General features: G+C 36.5%; 1 protein-coding gene across 1 annotated transcript; it reads left to right on the plus strand.

Moving 5' to 3' along the window:
* The first annotated feature begins 3,777 nt into the window (after window positions 1-3,777).
* On the plus strand, window positions 3,778-12,134 carry LOC120326021 (uncharacterized). The gene is made up of 9 exons (XM_039392227.2): window positions 3,778-4,027; window positions 4,556-4,855; window positions 5,180-5,243; window positions 6,083-6,340; window positions 6,918-6,978; window positions 7,535-7,665; window positions 7,907-8,076; window positions 8,769-8,985; window positions 9,962-12,134. The coding sequence occupies exons 1-9, from the start codon at window positions 3,917-3,919 to the stop codon at window positions 11,026-11,028; spliced, it is 2,379 nt and encodes a 792-aa protein (XP_039248161.1). The 5' UTR covers window positions 3,778-3,916; the 3' UTR covers window positions 11,029-12,134.
* The last annotated feature ends 895 nt before the right edge of the window (window positions 12,135-13,029 follow it).

Raw genomic sequence — 13,029 nt, forward strand, 5'->3', positions numbered from 1 at the left:
GCACAGAAAATTATTGTAAATATATGTGATTCAAACTTGGCCCAGCTAATCTGTTCATGAAAAAATCACCGGATGCTTGACCTGCTATTTCATTCATAAAGTATAACCTAATTTCCGTTTCCATATTCCGAAACCATACAAGTATATATTTTAATGCATATGAAGAGACCAAAACATGTCGTCGTTGCAACAGGCTGAATCAAGTAATAAGGATACAAAATTCGTTTACGCATTAAGTTCAGAGGTTTACATATAAGAAATATGAATAAAGATGACTTGTATATAGGTATTATTTATATATATACTTGTAATGTGCTTTATACAGTTATGTTGTAGGGAAAAATAGTGCCAATAGTCGCGTGGGTGGCGTACAGTGTATATCTTGATTGCAATTCTTCAGTGAAGGCAGTTTTTGGTTTCTGATTTTCTAGCATAACATTATGTCATACTCTGCAGATTCAGGGGACTATTTCAAGCCATTCTGGATTCCCGTAAAGCAATCAAATTTTAAGATAATATATTAATAAATTATATCCTGGGTACATGTTTCATTTGGCCAATTTATTTTACTACTCTCGTTTTTGTATGCTGATTATGTTGTTTCACTATGTTGAGAGGTCCAGTCAACATTGGGGTTAGCGTTACGATATATGCTTCAAAATCTGTCCGTCAACAGAAGGTGACATTTTTTTATGAATAGATTCAAGGAAAACTTGCTTTATATTGCCTCGATAGACTATAAACAGAGAGTACATATCACACGGTGGGTTTTCATTTACGGGGCGAGTAAGACTTCAAGTACTCGTGGTCAGCAGTGTTGGAGTGAACCTTGTCTAAGTTGCCCATTTGAGATTAAAAAGCGCGATCTTTCCATCATCGTATCACATTTCACATACACTAAAACATTTGTTATTTAGTAATTTATGAGCAACCCCACCCTGACAAGGGCTGTGGATAATCCACGCTTCTGATAGGTGATTCATCTAAGCCCATCCATTCTAAAATAACCTCAACGAATGTCCAAGACTACAAAATAATTTATTTGACAGTACAAAGACGTTATTAGACATGAATAAATGATAAGTTATGCGACTCCTTGTCAAACACTTTGCAAAGATGTGCAGTGATAATACGCAGAGGTCAAGGGCCGCACACTTAAAGAGAACCGCGCTTGTCATGTGCGGTTTGTAAGTACTTATCAACGCCACGTGCGCGTTTCGTTTAGAATCTCACTTAAAATATGTATGCCAAAACTTGGAGCTAATAAATCGTCTACTGTAAATTATAAAATTTATTTGAGAAGTAAGATGAAACCTGGATTAGGGTTTATTAAAATGAACACTTTTTATCTTTTCAAATCCTCACATTTGTGTACTTCAAAGTGAATATAATTTAAATACGACACGATATTGATGAAGATGTGTAAGGCCTTTATAAAAATTAGAAAAATTACTACTTTTTAAATAGATCTTCAGAAATAAATATTACTTGAACGCCGACTTTTTGAGACGATTGTCCCCTAACTCTTGTATCCATTTATTTTCGTATTTGTCCGCTTTAAGCTGCAAAAGTAACACCAGAAACTCGGAAATAAATTATATAGTATGATTTTTCATTAGTGTCCACCAACGCCGGTAATTATGTTAGCAGTTCAAGCATATCATGTTTTGAATATTTCTTACGAACACCCACAATATCACGCACGGACTTTCCGAATAATTTATCCAAATATGTCAGCTGTCGTAAAGCGGGAGTGTTTGTATATAATTGTTATCTTGCGACATATGTTACACGTAATTCATCAGTATCTGATTGTATGTATTAATCATAACAAATAATCTTTCTTTGAGTAAAATTATGTCAAACGATTTTAGTAATAATACTACTCATCTCGAAATCATTGAAGATGAAATATATATGTCTATGGATACTAGTCAGAACATCATTTGTGGCGGTTGACTAAGATTTTGGGAATCATTATTTTGGAATTGATTATTTTCATTTGAATAGAATTTTCCAAATTAATCATGGTCATGAAAAGCAAAGTTAAATATTATCCCTCTCTCGTCGACATGAATGACAACTACGATAACATATAATTTACATCGATTAAATCTGATATATTTTAAGATTTGACATTCTTACTTATCATACTTAACTCGATCATTTATTAAAAATATTGTTTGAATACGTGTATAATTCACGCCCTCTCGAATCGATGCAACTTTCGGGGTTATTTTCAGATTCAAATAATTGTTTGAGATTCCGTCAAGGCATTGAGCAAACGATTGCAACTTCGCACTTGTTGTGCATTCAACAGAATATTCAGAAACTATAGGTTTCGCAACTAGGAGTGTACCTGCATTTATTGAATGTAATCTGATGTTTTGATATTTATAATGATTGGAATTTCGTCCATTGCGGTTTCAAGTGGAATGATGCTTTTTATAAAATAGTAGATAAACCAACTAAGCCATGACGAGCATGACGTGAAAATAAAGAACATCTTCGTCTTGTAATAGACCAATAATCCAAACTAGGGTATAGCTAAATTATCATATTAATTCTTGAGTGGGAATCACGCAGCGGTAAGCAGACGCCGTACGTGGGGAGGAATCGAGTGAATAAATATTTATAATAGCACAGTTTGCTCTCGTGCGTCTGCCACGCGACTGCAGGAAGACGTTTATCATTGACAAATAGCCGAACAATACAGCGCGCGCGATAGACTTCCATCAATCCGACTAGAGATAACGTTACCCTTACGAGCAATTAAAACGCCAGTTTGGCAGGACTTTGACAATTTACTTTGACAGTGACGGTCGGAAGAAGATTGTTGGTTTTTGAGTATCGATACTGATAACGAGGGTGCTTTTTATTGTTCTGTGTCGATTGTTTTTGTTTATGTTCGTTCCTGTGTTGTGTGGCGCTCGCACGACAATAATTAGAAGATGCGAAAAAAGCGCTTTGTTTGTGGTCATAACGAATTTCGTTAATAGGCGAGTCATCGGTGTAGTAAACGTCATATTGTTTTACAACAGGGTTCGTTAGCCCCCAGGGTTTTGTAACTGGACTCTAGAGACAGGTGGTTGCTGTGCGTTAGGTAGCTCGCTGTCGTAGTAGTATAAGAATTGTTCGTATCAATAGGCTATGTTTATTGAAAGGATATTCGTACTCATATTTAGGCCAAATAAAGAAATGAAAACAGGCCGCCAATTGTAACGCCAGACGAATATATCATATTCGACCGTCACCACCACTTCATTAAAAATAAATTCTAGGAATATTTAACGTAGCCGACTATCTACCGTGAATTTGTCTACTAAAATCTACAATACAATTGAATAAAATTAGTAGTCTACGACTCGCTAGTGCTTTTTTCAAAGAAAGGAACACGTAAATGTAGGACGCGCCTTCGACCGAAGTAGAGACATATGGCGGACGAGCACAATTATCGGTCTCGGAGAGAGAAAGAAGGAACATACGGCGTTTTGTTTGTAGTTTGAAAATCGCCGAATGGATTCGTAGTAGCTCCTAATCCAAATAGGTTTTGAGCTTATCAGCGACGGTTAATTTTTCGACCGAGTCTTATTTTGTTGTTTTTAGTATATGGGTGCAGTACTTAAATAAGTGAGAAGGAAGCGTTGGTAATGTGGAAGTGATGTGTTTTCACGTCATGTTTAATTTCGAAGCGGTTTCTAGCTTAAGAGAATTCAACGATATTCTAAAATGGGAATAAAGAAACTGTTCATTTTATGAATAAATACGTTATTCACAAGTTTTATTTGAATTATCCAGATATTAAATTTGAAGTTCTAGTCAATATATTATTTTATGTTTTCAAGAAAGTTATTGACAAGTTGAAGAGTTTTGTTCTTACTACTGTTAACTGTTCGTTGCATCAAAAGATATATTTATGTTTGAAACTCGCGTGAAAATGGAGACGCAACTATCATGGAAATATATCGAAGGGATACATAAAACTACTGTTGCAATTTTTGCATGTATGCTGTTGCTTGATACACAGGTATGTATTTTACTGCTTGATTGAGTGGTAAACGTCATCGCTGTTTCACCTTGTAATTGGCTTTGACGCGATTGATTGAAAAATGTTTTGATGTGATTTACTTTTGACAGTCCATTGTTCCAAATTCCCACCATCGTGCTTCGAAAATGTTTGTTTTATCTCGAACCCGTGTTGTCGCGAATCCGGGAATGACCAATCGTAGGTTATTTATAAGTTAGTCGACGAGTAAGTAAAAATTGGCGCGATTATGCATCGTTAAAAGTTTTTATTGAACCAGAAATAGTATAATCCAGCTGATCCCTGTAGAACTAATTTTATAGTTTATATAATAACCCGTCTCGGAATTGCTTAATCGGGTAATCGGCTTCAAGCAGATTAGCGATATGTGCAAATATCGTATGAACTTTGGCCTGCAATCGACAAGGACTCAATAAATACTATTTAGAGAAATATACATCAAAACTGGGGAACACTTGGCGAGATGGTTCTTGTTTCTACTTACTAATAGTAATATTAATTTTATTGCAGGTGTCCGCGTCAGGAGTATTTGAAATCAGAGTCGATGAATTTGTGAATCAAGCAGGCCGAGCAAAGAATGGGGAGTGTTGTGAGCTCAGCATCGTAAAAGATATGGAAATATGCAGCAAGCCATGTCGAACGTCTTTTCATGTCTGCTTCACGCACTTCCAATCGTCATTAGGATCAGAGACCAAATGTACTTTTGGATCAGCGAAAACACCCGTGCTGGGTTCCAACACAATCTCTCCCACACAGTCTGATCCAATTGGATTGAATGTGATACGCTTAAAATTCAATTTTACATGGCCTGTAAGTAAACATTGTCTTGTATTATCAACAAACAGACTATTAACTGTTATATGAGATTAATTTAACAGGCGCTTTAAGGTTTACTTTTTTATTTGCAAACGTTCCGTACTGCTATAATACTCTGAGAACGACCCTATCTATAGTACGGCGTTTCAATACCGACTTTTTCATTTTTCGTTTAATCCAGACAAGCTTGAATAACAAAGTTTTTATGAACATTTTGTTACAACCAGTTACAACTTTACAATGTCTGTTTCGTTAATATTTTAGTAGATGGATTATCAAACAATAGATGAAATGTGTTTTCTCATATTTTTATTTTAGAAGTCATTTGCGCTTGTGATCGAAGCCACACACGAACATGAAAACGACGACTCCCCGCCGACAGGTGAGACTTGTGGTATAGACATATAATAAAACAATACAACATCAAAATCGAATACCTACCGTCCTACATATTGTGTGCGCCGATCGACGTCAATGCGTCAGAGAATGGTATTTGTGAGAGCGTAATTTTCGACATAAATAGAACTTCCAAAAGTGAATACGGACTGCAATTATAAAATGTAAAAATGTGTCTGAATCATTAATTGCTAGAGAATGTATATTGAGAGTAGGGCCAATCCCCTACGGACATTATTCGTTACTTTACGATGCTTATTATAGTGTTGCTTTTGAGGAGATTAAATCTAATAGATAATGGACGTTATCACACCCAGCGCCACTTGTTCTATAGCGCGTCGGTTATATAGTAGTGGGATTGTAAAGAATATTGTAATGTAGTCGTAAATCTCATTGTTTTACTTTTATGAAGTGTGTCCTATATGAATCACTCGCCCACTACTAGAACGTGGGAAAGAACAGGCGTTAGGTATCCTTGGGAAATTATACTGGAATTCGGAAACATTTATATAAAACGTCGTAATTCATTTATTTGACCCATACAAATTTGGCCATATTTCACTCAATATTAAGGTTAGACGGCATCGTTCAAAATTCATATAAATGTAGTTTCTGACGCTTCATTCTCTATTTTTAGGCTTGCAATTTGATTTCTTCCAAAGATAAGCCATCGAGTACAATTTATTTCTTTACATGACTCAAAGCACACATTCTTTTTGATTTTAACTTTGTCCGAACTCGGTTAAATATCATTGTGACGCACGTGAAACGTCGCGTTGTTTGGTGGACTATATGCCAGATTTAAAACATTGTTCATTATTCCAGGAAAACTTATCGCTCGTATGCAGAAGAAAGGAGATGTCGATGCTAACCAAGACTGGGCGACGGAAGTTCAAACGCAACAGGAAAAAATTCTTCGATATTCTTACCGTGTCAAATGCGACCAACATTACTATGGTGATGGATGCTCAAAATATTGCCGTCCACGTGACGACATGTTCGGACACTATACCTGTGACAGAAATGGCGAAAAGGTGTGCTTAGATGGCTGGAGAGATGGGACAGGAAGTTACTGCTCAGAACGTAAGAACGATATTATTAGATTGGTAGAATATGTGGTTATAGTAACTTTATAGAAAAGAAGTGAGAGATATCGTACACATTCAAGTGCAAATTTGTTATTCACAAGGTTATCATTTGTATCCGCAAAATTACCAATTACAACAAGCATGTGTAATTTCATTCATATACGCGTATTTTGTATATGTGGATGATGCAGCATGAAGAAAGTTTCACCCTGCGAAAATTTACGTCTATATTTCCGAGTTATTATGTCGTCTGAGCGAGACTCGAAATATAATATTAACGACATGTCGTTTTTCCTTGGGGGAATTGTCCACCTGCTGAGCGCGTCGCTTTTGTCGCTATTCATCGTGCTACACTGTTTTCGATTCTCGAGCGGCGCTAACCAGCTGTTTAACAATTATGTGCCGCTAATTTATCTGCCATCGATCGATCCAAAGAAACTTACTAATAATATGCCCACTTGGTAAATCATACGCATGATTGAACACGAACTTATAAATCTCTTTCGTACCCCTTTATGATATTAATATCGATTAATAAGCGTGCCAATAACCTCTTTTACCTAATTTAACAGCAATATGCCTGCCAGGTTGCAATGCAACACACGGAGACTGCAAGAGACCCAATGAATGCATGTAAGTCATATTCCAATATTTTCATCAAAAATGTATCATAAATTTCAGACATAATGTGACCCGAAATATTAACTGATAGTATACACCCTTTGTTTTGAGAGGGATCTTGATAATCCCATGACCAGAAACCAGTCCATGATTTGATTTTACCAAGCCGCTATCCTTCAGTTCCTTATGACGAATATTGTTTTTATTTTGCATGATGATAATGAACCGCCCGCGGCTTTAAACTCAATCGTCGCCATTCTCAAGTACACATTAACTCCTCAGTACTTTTATATGTCAAATCTGAATTTAATGGGGTATGATTAAGCGAAATCTTGTTCAAAGCCCTTGTGAGACTCGCTCACCATTTGTTCCATTTCCCCACGCTTTATACAAAAGTTTTTGCAATACGGAATAAAATTTGGTGTGGCGCCATCTTGAAAACGTCAAGAGCCCTTACAAATGATATCTCATTGTAACGTTACCAGTTTCAGATTTTTAAAAATCAAAATTCTTTTGAAGTTGTTTAGTTTTTGAGTATTTTCAAAAGAATGCCTTGTTTGCTTTACAGATGTCGACAGGGTTGGGAAGGAGAATTATGTGACAAGTGTCAGACATACCCAGGCTGTTCACACGGAACATGTCAGAAAATTTTTGAATGTAATTGTGATCCAGGATGGGGCGGAATGCTTTGTAATCTAGGTATGTTTGTTGGAATATTCATAACTTATTAAAATTGTAATGATTTTATTTACAATCTATATTTAAATATATCTCTAAACCAATTATATCGTTTTGGCATTTTTTTTTGGAAATAATAAGCCATTCCTAATTTCGCAAAAATTCCAATACACACATTTTTGCCAAAAACTTTACATAGACTAATTAGCTTATGGGCTATTTAAATTATTTTAGAGTACTAAAAACTGTATTCATTTTTTAGACTTGAATTATTGTACCAACCACAAACCATGTAAAAACGGTGCAAGATGTACCAATTCTGGACAAGGTAGTTTTTCATGTGAATGTCCACCAGGATTTACTGGAAGGGAATGCGAAATCGAAATGAACGATTGTGAACCTAATCCTTGCAAGAATGGGGCTAAATGCACAGTAAGTTAATATACATAAGCTCTACAGCGTATCGCTTAGACAAGAGTTGTCATTTGTTCACATTTATTTATTCTGTAACCAATTTTCCTCATACTACGACGCGTTTTGCAAAATTAGATACCAGCAAAATATATGGCATTGCTTGCTTTATATACGAAATGGTGCAATTCTTTAACAAGACATCTCATCTCCTTTTTATAACACCAGATAATACAATTTATATAAACAATTAACGTATCAAGATTCGGCCACTTTATTCGTGGGCTTCTACAATAACATTGAAAAACGAGCTTGTCAGGGTCAATGGCTTTCTTTCGAGCTTATAGAGATATATTGGTGGGAACCTTTTAAGAACAGCTGCCTGTGAGGCATCGGTTACTTTCGAGGGTCCGGGGAAAAGGAGAGAAAGCGCCGGAAACATAGGAAAACCGTTTAAAACCTAACCATTTCATTGGACCTTGTATACCATCACTTACAAATACCGTTTATAATGATTGATAAATAAGAATTTTGTGATTGATCTCTATTGGCCTAAGGACGAAACGCTTCCATGGACTGTGTGTTCACGATCAATTGGCACAGTTATAACTATAATTTTGTTGGCTCTTCAATGGATATGATGGCAATGGCGAGCGTAGTGGATTTTGTCTTGTAATTTATGTATATTCTTATTGCAAATTTATTATTTGTAGGTCCAGAAATATGGTGGATATACCTGCGAATGTCCAGATAATTTTTTCGGTCCCACCTGTGAAAAGACCCACGTCACCTGTGCTACAAAGCCGTGTAAAAATGGGGGCACATGCTTTGAAGAATTAACACAGTACCGGTGTCGATGTGAACACGGTTTTCGAGGACTTAATTGTGAAATCGAAGACAAGCGTTGCTCACCGAAAACATGTCTTAACGGTAATTTACACTTTCATTTACCATAATAATTTCTGAAGTTGATTAGATATTTCATGATTGGTCTGCTGGTATCTATGCAATGAGTATTACTATCTTGTATCCTCCATGCTTGGATTGACATAATATTATCTAGAAATTAGTTCGCTTGAAGTTAGACAATGTTGCCATAAACCATTAGACACACGGGCGCTTTTGTTTGTAACGCAATCGCCTCTCCTACCGTGTTTATTGTTCAATCTTCTTTGTGAAAATCCCGCCAAAAGTTGCTTTTGTTTCAACTAAGTGTCAACCATTCCCACAGTCCTATTTTATAGACAAATTCAGCAAATACCCATGGATTTTTGGGTAATTAGAATCTTGTAAATTGAATATATTCACCCAGTACAGACGATTGGCTTTCAATCTTCCATATATGGACAATTACCTTGCTGTTTGTGTTTCGATTAACTCGCGATGTTATTTACAGTAATATTCTGTTTCATTTACTACAGTTTTAATATTGTACAGGACGGAACCGGTCGACGGGTTTACTTAGTATTGGTTAATGAAATTTAAGATTTTGACATAATTCATTTTGTAATCCTGCTTTTATGTCTCTTTCTATTCTTTGTTTAATAACTCTATTCATCTGAAACTTTCCCATGGATGAAGCAACTTGAGACGCCATTTCTTGTACATAGTGTATTGACTTGCGTGCGACGGAAACCCTTTATGATGATACCTAATTACTATTTGAAAAGATGTGCTTTATACTAATCTTGTATCGTAATTTGGCAGAATATGAAAAGCTGGTAATTTCTCACATTTGTTGAAGCAAGTTATACAAAAGTTTATATAAGCAGAGCGTGATGATCAACAGTTTGAAATCGATAAATTATGTAATAAGGGTGAAATTAAGCAATGATCAAAGTTTAAGCAAAACTGTCGTAAGTTACATTTACGTAACTTAACATTTACTAGAATATTTTTTCTTCAGGGGGAACTTGTCAAAACGAGAAAAACGGCTACACCTGCTCTTGTAGATTTGGATACTCTGGTAAACGATGTCAAAATCCACCAGAGAGGTGCGAAAGAAACACATGCAAAAATGGCGGTACATGCGTCAACAATAGAAAAGGTTTTGAATGTAAATGTACAGACGAATTTTCTGGCAAAAGATGCGAAATGGAGTCTCCATGTTTTCACAACCCCTGTCAAAACAACGGAAGATGTATGAAGATAGGAGGATCGGAATTTTCTTGCTTATGTCGTGCAAGTTACAAGGGAGATATGTGTGAGACACCTATTGCGGACGGCCTATCAGCTGGACAATACGATAGTAACAAAAACACGAGAATCATCGTTTTGACTAAAGACGAAAAATCTGGTTTGAACACAGCACAATGGATTGCAGTTTGTTTCGGATCTGGTTTTCTGTTACTAATATTTGTTGCCATTGCGATTTGCGTCATCTATCAGCGACAAATAAAAAGTACTTACATTGGCGGTCGGGCCATTACCTCTAATTTCTCCCAATCCGGTAATTCTGAATCAGGAAATCAAAACCCCGAATCTGCTTCAGATCGATCGTCGGTAGGATTGTATACAACAAGCACTTCACCGACGAAGACAAGCTTTCTGACAAATGATCTTTCTCACGAGCGTGAAATGTTCAGCTCGGAAATTGTGGTCGTACCCACCAACACATTGTCTCCCGCCAGGAAATGTCTCGTGGGATCGAAATCGACAGAATTTCTCACTAAAGCACCGGAAAGTTACCCTCAAGAACGAAGGGAAAAGCGATCGTCGCTTATCCTGACCGCTGGACATCAGAACCATAAGCATCAAAATCATGCTAATTCCCATTACGACGTCGGATGTGTAAAACGTGGTGATGACGTGTCAACCAACTCTCGAGCTTCTACTCACACATCGGAAACAGGTACACATGCGTCGCATCGAAGTCGTTCTCTCAGCAGACAGAGACACGGAGATAACCTGCGTCTTCCCACATACCAAGAGGCTTGTCGCGAAGAGAGGTTTTCCTCCAGTCAGGTTGTTTGAGTTGTTCATGGAGACTTCTCTATACAACCAAGCAAAATCGAAAAATGGCAATGTCTGGCGTAACAGGCTAGTGTTTCTCTGGTGGGGGCAATGTCAATATTTTAATCGGTATAGTAGTTCCTGGCCAATTTTGTTCAATGTGGAGCAAATTATCTTGGTATCCCAATTGATTATGCAACCCAAGTGATGAAGAAGACAGGTTGCGCTAAGTCAGGCATACACTGTGACTGTGACTCTGCATTCATACCATTAACCCACAGAATTTGTCAACCGGCAGTACCCATTGGGGACAAATAGAGGCATCTTTTTACCTTCTTCTGCTCTGGAATCAAATCGTTTTTAATCGCTCTCAAGATAAAATCGATAATCACATTGTATGCTGCTTGAAATCACTTGTATTTAAATTAGTCAATTAAGTAAGGGATTATATGGTATGTTAAAATTGCGATTTGCATGATATTGCATACTGCGGGTTGATTGTAGATACAAATGGATAAATGTATTCCTATTTCTCTGCATAACTTGGCCTGATTGCAGTCCTTGTATCACACTCATATTTGTCTTTTTTTGGATATTCTCGGTATCCACTTGGACAATTTCATATATAATATTGCTTCTCGTTATGGTTCTAACCTCCCATATATTATATTATACCGTTCCATTTTCATAAAGCTGTGAAAAAAGCCCCGGTACTGTAATAATACGACTGTTTATAAATAAAACTGCCTGTTTCTTATTTTTTGAAAGTAGAGGCGTGCCAAATCATATTGTGTTCTTGTTGTTACCGTTATTATTATTGTTAATAATTTAATATTTTCAAAATGATAATTTTTGCTTAGTTACAAATATCGGTTTTGTAGAATTGGGTTTGTTTGTAAGCGATCAGTAATTTTGCGTTTATTATTTTCTGATAATCATTCCATTGTTAGCTTTTTTGATTTTTTGCTAATTATTTTTTTGCATTTTTTTTTCGATTCAACGTGAATTGCCACGTGATTATATTTTGATTATTATTGCCTAGTTGTCAGGCGGTTTTACAGAAGGTCTGTAACGTGTTTGTTTTTTCTAGTTTCGTATCATAAATAAAATAAACTCGGTTTGTAAAATTGTCGTCTTTTCTCGCGTATGATGTAAGGTTGTGTACAGGAGTTGGGCAATGAAATTATGTGAAGCACTGCTTAAAAACGTTACGTGTTACAGTTACGTGGACACTAAGAGTGCGCCCACGTATGAAATTCTAAACTTGAGGCGATCACACAGAACCCAATTGTTCATATGCAGCTAAGATTTTGTTCCAGACGCGACACCAAGCGTCCACACATGCACAAACCAAATACCTGGGTTTCAGAACTCGCATATGTGGAATCGCCATCTTATATTGGTGACGTTGCTCGCCAATATTACGCTTGACTTTGTAATGCAATAGATCTTTGCGCCCATTACATATTGGTTAATCCTATATTTAAACAATTATGAAAAATTTAATTTGGAAATTGAATCTGCTTTTCCCATTTCCATATGCAAAACAACTAAAATTAACTGTTTCAGAACACGCAAAAATATATCGGGAACTTTGTATGCAGGACAATTGAAAAAAATCGACATCAGTCCCAAATCTTCTGAATTTTAGGTGTGTTGGAGGTTTGGACGCGCATTCTGTCCCATGGTATCGGAAACTCAGATTTCGAGTTTTTGCGTTTGAGGACGCTCGACTTTCATATGAGTGGAAGCAATGTAATAATCGGAGCAATTTTGTCTAAGGACACAAACGTGTCTGTGCATGTACATACCCTTTCGTGGGCATAATGTCACGACTTCAGAAATTCAACGTCAACGACAAACAAAATTAACTCATTTCTTGAATATATGTTTCAGTGGCAGTTTCCCGAGAGCCAAAAAACATCTAAACTTCTGCGATATATAATACTTTCAATATTGGGTTTATGAACAGAATGTGCAACTGCAGGTATAACATCCCTATCCCTTTTGTCTGTATTGGCA

Source organism: Styela clava, chromosome 4 (genome assembly GCF_964204865.1).
Source record: "Styela clava chromosome 4, kaStyClav1.hap1.2, whole genome shotgun sequence".
Taxonomy (NCBI): Eukaryota; Metazoa; Chordata; class Ascidiacea; order Stolidobranchia; family Styelidae; genus Styela; species Styela clava.